This window comes from Epinephelus fuscoguttatus, linkage group LG2 (genome assembly GCF_011397635.1).
Source record: "Epinephelus fuscoguttatus linkage group LG2, E.fuscoguttatus.final_Chr_v1".
Lineage (NCBI taxonomy): Eukaryota > Metazoa > Chordata > Actinopteri > Perciformes > Serranidae > Epinephelus > Epinephelus fuscoguttatus.
In genome coordinates, this window is record NC_064753.1 from 47418911 (window position 1) to 47434597 (window position 15687).

At 42.0% G+C, this 15687-nt stretch overlaps 1 protein-coding gene across 2 annotated transcripts in view; it reads left to right on the forward strand.

Annotated features, from left to right (window-relative positions):
- The window catches only part of sh3gl3a (SH3-domain GRB2-like 3a), a 48472-nt gene extending 36664 nt beyond the window's left edge, over positions 1–11808 (forward strand). Inside the window, exons 6-11 of one of the 2 annotated variants that reach the window (XM_049561877.1) lie at positions 116–274; positions 1608–1711; positions 2090–2214; positions 2347–2379; positions 2948–3013; positions 4568–11808. In XM_049561877.1, coding sequence (XP_049417834.1) covers positions 116–274; positions 1608–1711; positions 2090–2214; positions 2347–2379; positions 2948–3013; positions 4568–4770 — 690 coding nt within the window. In that variant the 3' untranslated portion in view covers positions 4771–11808. The remainder of the gene's footprint in view (positions 1–115; positions 275–1607; positions 1712–2089; positions 2215–2346; positions 2380–2947; positions 3014–4567) is intronic. The other variant, XM_049561884.1, reaches the window with a different exon arrangement.
- The last annotated feature ends 3879 nt before the right edge of the window (positions 11809–15687 follow it).

The following is a 15687-nucleotide window of genomic DNA, read 5'->3' on the forward strand; positions in this document are numbered from 1 at the left end:
ACGCAAAATCCAGGGAAAATGCAGGATGTGTGAGTTTGTATTGTTACTAATATTGTTATGTCAGTCAGAGAGTTTGCTGAAGAACAGTTTTGACATGTGTTGTTTGTGTTTGCAGCACCACCTGAAGAAGCTGGAGGGCCGCCGGTTAGACTTTGACTATAAGAAGAAGCGTCAGGGGAAGATTCCAGACGAGGAGATCCGACAGGCTGTGGAGAAGTTTGACGAGAGCAAAGAGCTGGCCGAGAGGAGCATGTTCAACTTCCTGGAGAATGATGTAAGACAGGACAGGACTTCTAAATAAATAATAGACAAATTGGGGAGTATTAAACATAAAGCAGTTAAAACATGTCAGTAAACTAATAACAAAACTGATGCTTTACCACACAGTTAAGGCCAAAACCCACCAGCAGTGAACAACGCCCCTGTTACTTTAAATGTACAACCCCACACCAGTGTGTTAACATTTTAAGGTTGATGTTTAAGAGAAGATGAACGCTTATGCTGCCATCACCCCGAGTATGAAATTCATTTTCCCCCACTCGCTCTCTGCTTGTACAGACCAGCTCCTATAGCAGCTCTTTCTCTGCTCCTATGGCAGTTCGACTCCTCTCCTCACCTCTGATGCATAAAGAGACCTCTGTAGCTGTTGCTGTGTCTCTCTTGTGTGATGAACAATGGATGAGGAGAGACTTGTTGTTGAAGTCGTGAAATATCCCGAGCTAAACGGCCCACAGTCCCGTTAATATAAAGATAAAGGCCAAAAAGATATTGGCTGGTGAGTCATAGCTCTGGAGATGGGCTTTTCAGGTGGGAAATCAACTTTAATTAGTCCGTGTCCACACATGATTTTAAGCTAACGCAGAGGTGGAGGAGGTACAGATCTTTCAATAAAAATGGTAATAATTTTGTGTGGTCATCTGTTGACGAGCTGCAGTGCACTTGATGCGCTGAGCTATGTTCATTCTGTTTTTCTCAGCTCAGTATGTCCGACTGCAGCTGTCAGAAAACTGCAAATCATTTCATCTGTCAGTGCTTTAAAACACAGACGTCGCACTCTCTCCTAGGAGTTTACCTTTTTCTGAAAGTTAGTGCTGCATGAGTAAGCAGTCAAACCATGCTCTGAGGTGGGATTGTTTTCAGTGATATGTGAACGCTCTACTCAGCGTGAGTCCCAGGAGCAAGTTGGAGACGCGTGATACATCTCGAGTCCTGATCTGACCTCATCCCAAACAAGATACGCTCATCAAGTTTGTCAGGTGCAATTATGACAAGGTTTTCATGAAAAGTTGTACATATGTGCTCATTTGTAGACATCTAAATAAATAAATAACAAACAGGCAGGTTGTATTTTTACTGCAGTTGTTGAAATAAAGATGAAGATTTTAGAATTTAGCCTCAGACTTCAGTGTGAGTCACACGACGTTGTGAAGAGACAGGCCTAGTTATTATTTTCCAGTGCGCTGACGTTCAGTATACAGAAAGTCACATCACCACTTAACACTGTGAGTTTTTTTATTTGTGTGTGCCAGAGTGTTTTTAAGGAGTTATGTCACATTGCTAGAGGGGAATTTAACGCACGTGTTTTTGTGTTTTCCTGTGGCCAACAGGTGGAGCAGGTGAGCCAGCTGGCAGCACTGATCGAGGCGGCCGTAGAGTACCACAGGCAGTCGTGTGAGATCCTGGAGGAGCTCAGCGGAAAGCTGCAGAAGAGGTACTGAAGGCCACACTTCACTTTGCTGTTAGTAATTACTCTGCAGTGTTCATGCCCTGTGGGAGAGTCACAGCTTCGCTCTGGTCCTGCTGTTCAGAAAGTCATTTCACTCAATGTTCTTTGTCATAATGGAGGCACACTAACAGCCACACACTGACTGTGTGTTGTTGTTTTTGTCAACACGTGGGATCAATCCGAGAGCGGCCATGATTAGTGCTCCGCACCGTACTAACTGTCTTAACACCACAGCCAATGAAATATCTGTTTCACTACCAAAACCCAAACGATACTTTTCTCTCATCCTGTGATGTATGAGAAAACTGATTTGTTTTGCCAAATGGAACAAGTTTTTATCACCCTGTTATCCTCTCACCTCAGGATATCCACAGCTAGCAGCCGGCCCAAAAGAGAGTTCAAACCAAAGTCCGTCAGGAGCAGCATGGAGACCCTGGACAACAGTCAGCACAATGGACTGACCTACAGCTCCTCTCTCAAATCCACCGGTACAGCTGCCACACACCTGTCTTTATCTCACCCCTGCTTTTTCTTTTTTTTCTGTGATTTTCTCTGTCAGCCCCATCTTCATTGTTTGCTTTAAGTTCGAGTGTACATTTTATTTCTGCTATCCCTTACAGATATCCAGATCAACCACACAGTCAATGGGAAAAGTAGGTATTCCTTTATAGTGTTAAGGCTCTGCTCATGTGTGCTCCCCCCCACCTGCTATTGACGTCTCACACACACTGTGGCTGGATCACATGTAATGCACTCAGTGTATTTCTCTTCCCTCACCAAATGCAGATCATCATGCACACTGTTATAGAATAATTACTGACTGTGTTTGTTGTTAAACTCAAGCTGTAACTGTAAAGGAAGCTCGATCGCTCACTCAGATCTAGAGACATAATTCAACCTGTGTGCTGACAAACTGAGGGCATGTATTTTGTCTCTTTAAGCTCCTTATTTTAAAGTGGAGTCACTGTGGTTAGCACACATGTTGATACCAGGTGAAAAGAGATTTACCTCCTCATCTCTTTCATGGCAGTATCTGAGAAAACATTGCTGCCCTCTGCTGGTGTATGTCAGATACAACTAGTGTTCCTGCAGTGTGGAGTGGCACACTGCAGATTTAACAGCACATTTAGGATGATTTTTCCATCATAATCTGAGTGTGTGCATTGTTTTGTGTTGTCCTGTGCTCACCACCATCTTCATTTGTCTTCACATCTCACCCAGCTGATCATATAACCTCTGTCCCACTGTCATGGCCTGACAGCCCCACTACCAATGGCAATGTTCACCGTGAGTAACACACACTGACTCTGCACTCACATCTGTGCTGATCAATGAATCCTGCGTTATCAAGCCATGATGCAGCTGCTTTTAACGCAGATGTGAGGGTCAAACAACACTTTAAAATGAGTGTGAAGTTAATTCATGATCTTGTAAACTACAGTCGCTTCCGTTATTGCTGAATTCGACAACAGAATGACTATAAAAAATATATTGTGCAGCTCTAGTATGCAGATAGTTTACATGCTAGTAAAGTTAGCAAGCACCACCAGTGGCGTATCAGCATGACTTTCAAAGACAAATATAATACACTGCTCAAGAGAGAGGCAGACCCTGGCCAGGTTGGCCACACAACATGGGGGAGGCAGCTCTGGTCAGCCATGATGAAGGGAAAAAACATTAAGACAGCCAAGAGGTTGCTAAACAGACCACCAGCGTCAGCACACATTTCATGCCACATAATGTTACCACTTTGTGCCTACTGTATGTGCACACACAAAGGCATTCCTTTCCATATTCTCCATTTTTGCTGCAGTGCCTGTCTGAAGGCACAGCATACTGGTGTAATAGATATTGTGCCCTATGATATCTATACAGCCTCTCCTTTTTTTAAACTACTTATCATGAATGTGGGGTAAAATATTATGGAAGCGTTATGAAAAAAGTTTTACAAAATTAATAAGTAAAAATGTGTGTGAACCCTGTAGAAAAACATACTATACCTCTACAGTGGATGGAGTTTGCTCAGTTGTCATGGAGATGTCTCAGTATAAAATACTGAATACTGACAAATGAGCAAACCCCTCCCCTCAAGGTCAATCATTCAAACTGTGTTTCACACTCTTCATCAGTGAATTGTTCAGTTGTCATTGAGATGACAAAAAAATCTTTTAAAAAATCTTAACTCAAGGTAGACTTAATAACTTTTTATTGTGTTTTTAACCACATCTCATGACCTTCATCAGTAAGTGGAGTTTGCTTTGGTTGTCATGGAGATGGTTCAGTATCAGTACTGAGTATTGACAACTGAGCAAACTCCATCGACTCAACCACATTTAAATGGTTTTGTCAGCAGCTGGAGTTTTTGTCAAAGCAATGAAAAGACGTCATATTAGGTTGTTTTCAGACATTTTATTGCCTCGTCTTCTTGTCTTTATTGACTTGTCTTATTGTTTTCTTTGAAAAAACTGTGGTTAAAAAAAATTACTTAACGAAAGTAATTAAAAGGTGCAGCCTTGTGTCAAAAAAACCACACCAAGCAGCGGTGAAGTACGGCCTGAGGCGAGCTGCCATGCAGTTGTTATGGAAAGCTGTGGCGGTTGCTATGAGCTGCGGCCGTTTGATTCTGTGGCCAAACCAGAAGTTGGAGATAGTCTCTAACTTTTAGCATAGTCAGTCAATAAACAGAGTCCTGTGACTCCAATGACATGTTGACGTATGTTACAAACAATTCCTACCTTCCTGAAAAACACGAACACTCCTCCCAGCCGCAGAAAGGTAGGAAAGAAACCATTGGAGTGATATAGTTATACAGTCATGTAATACTGTTTTCTGTCGGTGCAGAGTCGGAGGTGTTGGACCAGCCGTGTTGCCGCTCTCTCTATGACTTCGAGCCAGAGAACGAAGGCGAGCTGGGCTTCAAAGAAGGTGACATCATCATCCTCACCAACCAGATAGACGAGAACTGGTACGAGGGCATGATCAACGGCGAGTCCGGCTTTTTCCCCATCAACTACGTGGATGTCATCGTCCCCCTGCCTCAGTGAAGACCGGCACATCGAGTCCTCTACAGACTCCGTCCTGCCTCTGTCCTGACTCGGGCCTGAAAATGCGAAGGGGGGGCGAAGCTGAAAAAAAATCTGATTTCCAAGCCGAGCCAGAGAGGTAGTAGTTTTGTCCCGAGCTGACTTAGGATCAAATTTCGCTGATTACATTGTTTTCTCTGTTGATATTTATGAACCTGAAGCCAACTGAAACCCAAGCCATTAAGCGGGACACTCTGCCTGGTCGGACCCTTCGTGTCCTTTGGGTCTGACCGAGGTGAAAATGTCCAGCAGTCGTCAAACTCTGTAGTCCATCCTGTCAGTCCCTCAGATGACTCCGCTCCCCGTTTACACTGATCAAAGTTTATTTCGTTGAGCTGTCTGCCTGTCTTTGCCCCCTCACCACAGACTGAGGCTTCTTATCTTTGTTCAAGTTCACCGTTGGACATCACGACTGAAGAGTTCGTCATTTCAAAAAATGATATGCTTTCATTTGCATTACAGTCACATTAGAAATGTGATATACATTTCAGGATGTTTTCAGTCCCATTACATCGTCATATAGAGGCTTTGTGTTTGCACAAAGCCCACATAGCTATAGCTTGAACTGTCGTGGACATCTGTCATCGTGCTGACTACATGCTAGCTACAAGAAACTAAAATAATCCAAGTACAAATGTAGGCAGGAGTTAATGACAAGCAACCCCAGGTATCACGCCATGCAGACGGGTTTGGTTTTATTTTATCAAGCTTTGAGATATTGTCTCCAAAGTTAATGACTCCATTCCAATTTAACACAGGTGAATGGAATTTAATTTGTGGTGCTTATAGATTGAACAAAGACAAAATAAAAGCTAAGAAAATTGGATCTGTTTAAATTTGGGTGAACTGACCCAAAAAAGCCCACATTTTCTCAGCCACTGCTTCCAATATGGCCGCCTCGGTGCTGAATACCACTGATTTTGTGATTTGTATTTTAAAAGCATTTTATATATGTGTTGTCTGAACACAGGTCTCAGTTTTCTGTTTTTATGACTCCTTGTGAGGCCTTCCAGTGAAGTCTTGCCAAAGTTCGAGGATAATTTCAGCTCCCTCAATGTTGTTGTAATTTTGCCCATCATTTCTATCAGCAGTAATTACATTGTACTCGAGAACAAAGTGACATAGCTGAAAAGAAGTCAGACATGTCAAGAAACACCAGCAGTGAGACAATTAGTTTGTAAAGCTGTGCTAACCAATATGGGTCACTCCACAGTGGGTCACATGACTACTTGTATGTCAATTTCAGAACCCATCGCCTATCAGACTGACCACAGTGTGCCTGCAGGGGGGCAACGGACAATATTTGGGGGATACAGTTTGAGCAGCAACCTCCAAGGCTGAAAAATGACACCATCAAGGAAGTGCCAAAAACTGCAGTTCCTCAAATGGCCACTTGGGCCTGGTTCCAGAAGTAACTCAATCCCCATAGACCGACCATGTTGAAATGCCCAACTTTAGAGCACAAGTAAACATGTTAACAACCTGGTACAAAAAACAGTTTTGGTAACCATAGCTAATTACAACATTCATGAAAACTGTAAATGGTCAATATTTATATAACTACTCTACAGCTCCCCCCTCTGGTCTGAATTACTTACTGGTTACTTTTGGCTAAAAAAGATAGCACAAGATAGCGACGGCTGAAATGCAGAACTCCGCAAACCAACAGGTGACATCACGTAGGCCCATTATTTTATACAGTCAATGGTTCTGGTGTAGCCAGCTAGTATCCAGATAACAGATAAGCAGCCCAAGACCTCCATATATATGTCAGATAATGTTTACAGTCCTGTTAGCAACTCGAGATGTGAGAATGGAGTTTTAATTGAGAAACAATGTCTATCCCTGTGTTTTTTCGAATACTGTTCAAAAACGAAATTAATTGTAAGTGAAATTCTACAACATTCTGAGTTTTTTGCAGTTGGTGATCGCAGCGCAGGCAGAGCTCTCCATGAATTCTTTTGTCTTGTTTTTAATACTCAGCAGCGGCCCAAGCCATTCAGAGCTGATTAGATCAGAGAGGAGCAGCTGCTGCCAAGTGAATGCAAACTTTTAGACCCAGTAAAATGAACACTTAAGTTTCACTTTCAATGCGCCTGCCTTTCTTGGCATTCTTTACAATGCGCCCGACTATTTGCGCATTGACAGTCAGAGTGATGCTCCCTCACAAACCCTCAGGTTAACCAACCATATTTGGGGGAGAAATTAAAGGCGGAAGTTGAACTGATCAGTTTACAGACAGACTTCTGATCTTGAACTTTGACCCATCTTACTTGGCGTAGTTATGCGCACACAGTTTTCCTTTGCATTCAAGGATTGTAAGCAATGTTTCAGACGGGCTCATTTTTAGTTTTAACTCCAGAAAAATGAAAAGTCGTTTATGTAAAGTGGATAAACTGTCAGCTTATTTACAACCGGCCTTACCGTCAGACTGCTGGTGTTTTTCACCCTGTTTGATAACTGATAGAAATGATGGCCAAAATTATAAGAACAACTTCCAAGTTGATATAACCAGAGTTTAAAATGTGAAGTTAAACATGTGCTTTACGTAGGCGTTAGCTGGATGATGCTCCTCCTCTCCACACAAACATTCCTTTGCTATTTATTTTAGACGTTCTTATATGATTTTGTGAACATTTCAAGCCACAGCTCTTGGACAGCGATCACACCGAACTCACAGAGTTCAAAGCCACCAGTGTTTGAAAGCTCCACATTCCACTGGGATCATGGCAGACAGTACGTGATGTATATTACCACTCCGTTCGACTCTGCCTGTGTTTAGGTGGGCCTGTCTCGTGTTGTAACTCTGTACCTTAATGTTCTCGTCCTTTCTCCTCCCCAAACTGACTCTGCCTGTTTGCCTGCTGTGCTCTTAAGTGTGGCCCAGAACACGTTCTTACGACTGTGAGGAACTGAAGTGAACTCCATCTCTCTGAATGTCCCTCTCTCTGTCTCTGTTTACATGCTCTGACTCTTTGTGACATGATGTAAGGACTGTGCTGCCCGCTCTCTGTCAGATAGGGATGAAAGCCTTGAGGCACTGAAACCATGAGAAAGTGCTTTTTTAAAATGTCATCTGTATTGCACTGAAGCTTTAGAATCTACCTACCACATACGTTTATGGACATGCACCTTTTTGTTTGTTGATATTTCCTTTTCTTCAGCGTTGCACTTTGTGTTCTTCACAACAGGGTTAGAATCACTACCATATCAGAAATGTCCGTGAAGTCAGAGTGGTAGAAACTTAGACTTATATAACCACAAATGTTATTTGACTGTACTATAATGAATCTCAGCTATTGTAATGTAGATTGGAGAAAAACATGGTTGTATCACATCTTAAATCAGACGTCTGTGGAAGTAGAAGATCCTGTAAACCTCGTGACACTCATTCCAGCTCTTCTAGTAGCTCGTGATAAGCCGTAGGATAAGTGAAGGCCTGCAGTTATTGTGTGGCTGTGCTGATAAACGTGTTTGTTTAGGAAGTCCCATCACGGCGTCATTTGTGAAACACCATGGAAGTATGGAAAGCCCAGATGCCATTAAACCCTTCTGTTTCACCCAATTTATTTTACAAAGGCATTTTTCTCAGTTTTATTCAACAAAAATGCCACTTTTTAGGATGCTCTGGTAAATAATTTTAAAACAGTGTGCTGTTTTTTTGGTTGGTTTGTTTGTTTTAGCATAAAAATTTTATTTTAATATATTTCACCAAAGCGCTGTAAAAAGCAGCATTTATTTTAACAGCTTTTTCTACACCATAAAGAGTGATATTATTCACCTTTTTTTAACTCTTTAAAAACCAGCGTTTATAATAATCCACTTTAAAAATAACTCACCACTTAATTTTTTTATTTTATTTTATTTTTTTTAAACAGTAAATTGCACTTGGCTTTTTTTTTTTTTGCCATAAAAAGTGGTGTTGGAAAGCTTTTTTTAAGTTGTAAAAATGTAAAAGCACCATTAAAAGCAGGGTTTTAAAATAACTCACCTCAATTTTTTGTACTTTTTTTGGTCACTTCGTAAAAAGCAGCTTTTTTAAATAACTCAGTAAATTGCTGTAAAATGCAGCATTTTTCCATTTTTCTTTCCTTTTTTTAACAGCATATTTTCTTTGAAACTGTTAAAAAGTGTCCTTTTTTCTGCTTTTTTTTCCCTGACTCACTAAAATGCTGTAAAAAGTAGAATTTTTTATTTTATTTTTCATGAACGCTGTACAATTTTTTTTTTCTTTTACAGCATTTATGTTATGCAGTAAAAAAGCAGCATTTTAAAATAACTTACCAGAGCGCCATACAATGCAGCATTTTATAATATCTCACTAAAGCACAGTAAAAAGCACAGTTTTTTTTCCCCCTAATAAAACAGCATGAAAAACGGCTTTTAAAATGGGGGGAGAAAGCAGAGACATTTAATGGCACTTTAAGCTCTCCATACATTAGCCTGGTAACTAGCAGATTTAGAGTATCCTGCCAACAGACAGGACGGTTCAAGAGATGATTTATCATGATTAGTCAAAGAGAGGCCGAGGCCTTTGTTTACCTCAACTACAGATTTATTTATTTGAATCTGAATTTCTAATGTTTCATTTTTAAAGTTTATTTGATCCAATTTTAGTCAGACACATCCCCCTGTTGATGCAGACTCAAACCTCCGTGTTTACCAGACGTCTGGTTCTTTCCGCAGCACTGATTCCATCTGTACAGCAACAGTCACGTCTTACTCACCACACTGCTGCTCTCAGTGTCAGAAATGCTGTTTTCTTTCACTGATTTATTCCAAAAATCTGGTACATGTTCCGCTAACGGAGGACAGAAGTGAACAGTTACGCTTTTGGGGAAAATGATTTTACAGTCTGCAGCTTAAATCAATATCACTTTTAGATTCTGGGTCAGTCCGGCTAGAGCAGCGTGATTTGTTCACAACTGCTACAGGAAGCACTTTGAATTCTCTGCACCTCTGGCTGCTAAATTGATGGACAAAACATAATTTCCCAGAAACAAGGTTGAAATTTAAAAGTGATGGTCATAACATAAAGGTAAAGGAACGTTGCGTTATCCAGAAGAGTCCAGTGTTTCTGTGTTTAGTAACCGTGAGGATATTATTTAAAGAGTCAAAGGATATTTATCTGCTGTTTTCTGTAAGCTGTTATTTTGAAACATTTGCAAGAAATTAACAGCAACTTATAGTTGTCAAAAAAAGGCAAAGCACAAGCAATGATTTAATGAATAAAAACAGCGTTTGTGTTAAGAAGAGCAGAGTGGTGAGAATGACATGACTCATAGTGATGAGATCAGTGCTGTGGAAATGTACATCATACTGAATATATTAAGTGAGCTATCCAAACACATTCTCACTCCGACCTCGTCACATATTAACATTTGGTCATGGACGTTCCGCATCTACATATGACGTGCAAAGTAACCTGGGTGCATCTGTTGACCGTCTGGGACTGTTACATGCATTGTCTTCTTTCAAACACACTTCCTTTTTCACACGAAATTTATCGTTTACATACAACTGACGTTTTTTTTTCCTCCTACAACAAACACGTGGTTTGGTTTAGGAAAAAAGAACAAGGTTTGGCTGTTATAATCTTACGGGAAGTGAGCTCCACTCTCCTGGGTGAAAGTCAGTGTTTATTGGACCCATCCGCCACCCTTCCCAACCGATCTTTGCACTTTCGTCGCCTTAACTTTCGTTCTTGTCCCATCGCGTTTCCCTCTGATGCCACTGAGCACCGTTAAACTGTAACAGCAACCGGTTTTGTATCGTGCCAACTTTTTTCATCACTGACTGACGCTACAAGTCACTGCCCAAGGGCCAGCTTTCGACGACTTCGGAGTAAGACTGGGTTGTCATACGGGAAGCAAACAGTGGCTCAAGAGTGAAAGTCTGTGATTGTTGGACCCGCCCACCCTACTCTGACTTTTACATCCCTTCACTTTCCCCCTGACGCCATTAGGTGCCGTTACACACTCATGGCAACGTAAAAGGACGGCTTTTATCTTGGTGTCTGATGCGCAAGTCTCTGCCCAGGCGCCGGTATTTGACGACTTCGGGGTGAGACCGTATTGAAATTCCACCACAACTCAATGTTTGGCTTCTTTCTTTGCGACAAGCCTTTATTTATCCGACCACTATTTGAACACCGGCTTTCATTTCAGAAGTTAGAGAACCCAAAGTTGTTGTCATGGCAGTTCCCTCCAGACGTTTGTGTATTTCCTTGTTTCGTTTTCTCCACAAAGTCTTAACTAAGAATGTGAGCAGACACAACCCCAGACCTAAACTCAAGTTTGGGTACTTGTCCCAACACGTGCTCGATGGACTTCATTCTTAATCTTCATTATTACGTTGTGTCTTTTATCGTATGTGGACCAACTTGACTTTATATACAATAGAGAGAAAATAAAGAAAATGTATTGGATACTTACTATTAGCTTGCACTTGCCTAGATGTTCAAGATGTTGCATGATGATTTTCTTTTTTCTAAAGATTGTTATTATGGATTTTGGATACTGGGGAGCTCGTCTGCAACACAGTACAACACATCACAGAAAGAAACGTCCATCACAAGGTTTAATCCTGAATTCAGTCTCCAGAAAACAAACTGAGAGGAAGACTGCAATTTGGTTTAACATGAATCAAGTGGAACCATTCATACTAACCATGCATTTCCAAAGGTTTTGACTTCGTTTACAGATTAAAGATTAGCCTAATTCAAATGTATTTTTTGCAGGTAGCCCCACAGCACGAATGACTGACTTTTGATACACTAAAACAAGATCTCTGTCAACACTGTACCTCTGTTTGCCTTTGCAGTTCACAAAGTCTCTCCTCAGTATTCATTTTACAACCAACTACTAGGCAAAGGAAACTGGCTGCGCAGTCGTGTTTTATTTTTTCAGTAGCATAATTTATGCAAAAGGTGTTTTATAGATGTTGTAAATGAATATATTAATAAATATATTGCGTAAATAAATGACAAGCAAATATTGAGCCACCACTCGCATGTGTGTTTTGTTTGTGTGCATCTTGATCAAGTGGAAACCAACGTGGAAGTGTCCAAAACTGCAGTTCCTCTAATGGCCACTAGAGGCTGGCTCCAAAAGTGAGTCAATCCCCATAGACTCGCATGTTAAAATATCAAACTTTACAGCAGAAATACACGTATGGATGTGTCATCCTGGAGGAGCTGGACTACCTGTGCAACCTGATTGGGCTGCAGGTACCACCTCATGCTACCAGTAGTGACAAGGAGACTAGCAGAAGACCAAACTAGAGCAGAATCAGTCAGGAAGGATAAGGAGAGAGCAACTGTCTGTGGTTACCACATGTAAAACCATTCCCTTTTTGGGGGTGGTCTTGCTTTTGCCTCTCAATTGCACCTGTTGTCACTTTGATTTGCACCAAAGCAGCTGAAACTGATTCACAATCACTTGTGCTTCCTGAATGGACACATTGATATCCCTGAAGTTTAGTAGTAATTCCAATGAAGGGAAACTAACGTCACAGTACACAGACAGCAGTGTGTTATAACTTTGAATCAACAGCTCCAGAGAGAAAGTGTTTTCCCAGTCTGGTGTGAAAGAGCTTGACAGAGCCCTGACCTCAAACCCCATCCAACACCTTTAGGATGACCTGAACACCAACTGTGCAAAACCTACACTGAACAAAAATATAAACGCAACACTTTTGTTTTTGCTCTCATTTTTCATGAGCTGAACTCAAAGATCCAAAACATTTTCTATACACACAAAAGACCATTTCTCACAAATATTGTTCACAAATCTGTCTAAATCTGTGTTAGTGCGCACTTCTCCTTTGCCGAGATAATCCATCCCACCTCACAGGTGTGGCATATCAAGATGCTGATTAGACAGCATGAATATTGCACAGGTGTGCCTTAGGCTGGCCACAATAAAAGGCCACTCTGAAATGTGCAGTTTTGCTTTACTTGGGGGGGGGGGGGGGGGTCAGGGAACCAGTCAGTATCTGGTGTGCCCACCATTTGCCTCACAAACATCTCCTTCCCATAGAGTTAATCAGGTTGTTGATTGTGGCCTGTGGAATGTTGGTCCACTCCTCTTCAATGGCTGTGCGAAGTTGCTGGATATTGGCAGGAACTGGAACACGCTGTCGTATACGCCGATCCAGAGCTTCCAGGAATTGTGTACAGATCCTTGCAACATGGGGCCGTGCATTATCATGCTGCAACATGAGGTGATGGTCATGGATGAATGGCACAACAATGGGCCTCAGGATCTCATCACGGTATCTCTGTGCATTCAAAATGGCATCAATAAAATGCACCTGTGTTCGTTGTCCATAACATACGCCTGCCCATACCATAACCCCACTGTCACCATAGGCCACTCGATCCACAACGTTGACATCAGCAAACTGCTCACCCACACGACGCCACACACGCTGTCTGCCATCTGTCCTGAACAGTGAAAACCGGGATTCATCCGTGAAGAGAACACCTCTCCAACGTGCCAGACGCCATCGAATGTGAGCATTTGCCCACTCAAGTTGGTTACGACGACGAACTGCAGTCAGGTTGAGACCCCGATGAGGACGACGGGCATGCAGATGAGCTTCCCTGAGACGGTTTCTGACAGTTTGTGCAGAAATTCTTTGGTTATGCAAACCGATTGTTGCAGCAGCTGTCTGGGTGGCTGGTCTCAGACGATCTTGGAGGTGAACATGCTGGATGCGGAGGTCCTGGGCTGGTGTGGTTACACGTGGTCTGTGGTTGTGAGGCCGGTTGGATGTACTGCCAAACTGTCTGAAACGCCTTTGGAGACGGCTTATGGTAGAGAAATGAACGTTCAATTCACAGGCAACAGCTCTGGTGGACATTCCTGCAGTCAGCATGCCAACTGCACGCTCCCTCAAAACTTGCGACATCTGTGGCATTGTGCTGTGTGATAAAACTGCACATTTCAGAGTGGCCTTTTATTGTGGCCAGCCTAAGGCACACCTGTGCAATATTCATGCTGTCTAATCAGCATCTTGATATGCCACTCCTGTGAGGTGGGATGGATTATCTCGGCAAAGGAGAAGTGCTCACTAACACAGATTTAGACAGATTTGTGAACAATATTTGAGGGAAATGGTCTTTTGTGTGTATAGAAAATGTTTTAGATCTTTGAGTTCAGCTCATGAAAAATGGGAGCAAAAACAAAAGTGTTGCGGTTATATTTTTGTTCAGTGTAATTACCCAGCATCAACGTCTGACCTCAGTTAAGCTCTTGTGTCTGAATGAGAGAAAATCCCTGCAGCAGGTTCAACACACGGTCGAAAGACTGAAACCAGAAGAAGAGTTCAGAATTTTTGAAGTGGAGTTGTCCTTGTATTACCTACAGCAGATATCAGACCGCACACCCCCAGTTTGGAGAAGCACACAGGAGTCTGACACTGAAGCTAAGCAATGTACTGCTGTAGAGTGCTGACTGACAAACTTGTAACTCAACTGCTCACAGGGGCGTAGGTTTGTTTCAACACAGGGGGACACATAATCAGCAGGGGGTCTGGGGGTCCTCGCCTAAGAAATTTTAAGCATCAAACACTTAATGTCCTGAATTCTGGTCAAAGTTTATGCACCAATTTGTGGTGACAATCTCATCCAACTGTAAACAGTTACTTCATCTTCTTTGTGTTTTATGGCAGGTTGTCACAGTGTTCAACTTCTGACTCATCACCTACTTTACCAAAGACATTGTTACAGCTATAAGGCACATACTAGCAGTTTGTCAAAGTGAAAATCCTCGGCTACGTTCATGGTTTTGGGAGTTGGGTTTGCTCTCACTATTAAAGATGTATCAGTTCCTCATTCTCTGGAACCTGCAGTCATTTCTTTTTTTTTTTCTGCCTTTATTTTAACAGGGACGTCCATTGAGAGCAAGCTCTCTTTTTCAAGGACGCCCTGCATTGAGCACAATTCAAAATACAGGTCACAACACATCAATGCAATACAAGAGTACGTAAGTGTAAAGTGCCAAATATAATAGTAAACCAGACTAAAAATTAGTCTACGATTAAGAAGTTAAAAAGTTCAGAATACATATCGCAACACATAATGCAGTAAACGAGTACAGTAATATAAAATGCCGAATAAAATAGACAGCCAGACTAGGAATAACAAGAACATGACTGAGTGCTTTCTCATTTCCCAATTCATTTCAGCGGACTGTCACAGTTCCCCAGAGTCGATTGTAGAGTAATTCAGATCACCTGTTTCGCAGGCTGTTAGTACTGACTCCTGATTAGGAATTGAGAGCAGCTTGGTTCATTTCTCCTCTGGTCCAATCAGGATGTGATGACACCCTCTCAAAGGGCTTAAGAGAGGTGGAAAAACGCACGCACAGGTCATTATGATCCTTCGTCAGCCTGATGCAGACCTCATGTCAGCATATGTTGTCAGTCAGAAACCCTGGTGTCGAGGCCTTTTTTGACTTCTTTGCTGCTGTTCTGGTTGAGGGTGATTGTGAGCGTTCTGAAACCTGAGAGGCTGTTTACACGTTGCTGGCTATTTTCATAAACGGACATTTCACCGTCTCCGTTTTCAAAAAGATCTTCGTTTACACTTACCCGTGTATATATACACAAGAGCATGCCACACCTGTAGGTGGCAGTGTAACGAGAAGCTCAAGCCTTCCATGTATCCATTGTCACCATAGCAACATAGGTCACACTTTTGACACAGGCGCAAGTTACGGCGCATACTGTGACGTCGGCTGCCTATAACTCCGTTTATCTCCGTTTATCTCCGTTTATCTCAGTTTACATGCAAACGCACAACCGGAGTTTTCCAAAATCTCCACTCTGGCTGGAGTTTTTAGAAAGACTCGTTTTCAGAGGAGAAATCTCTGT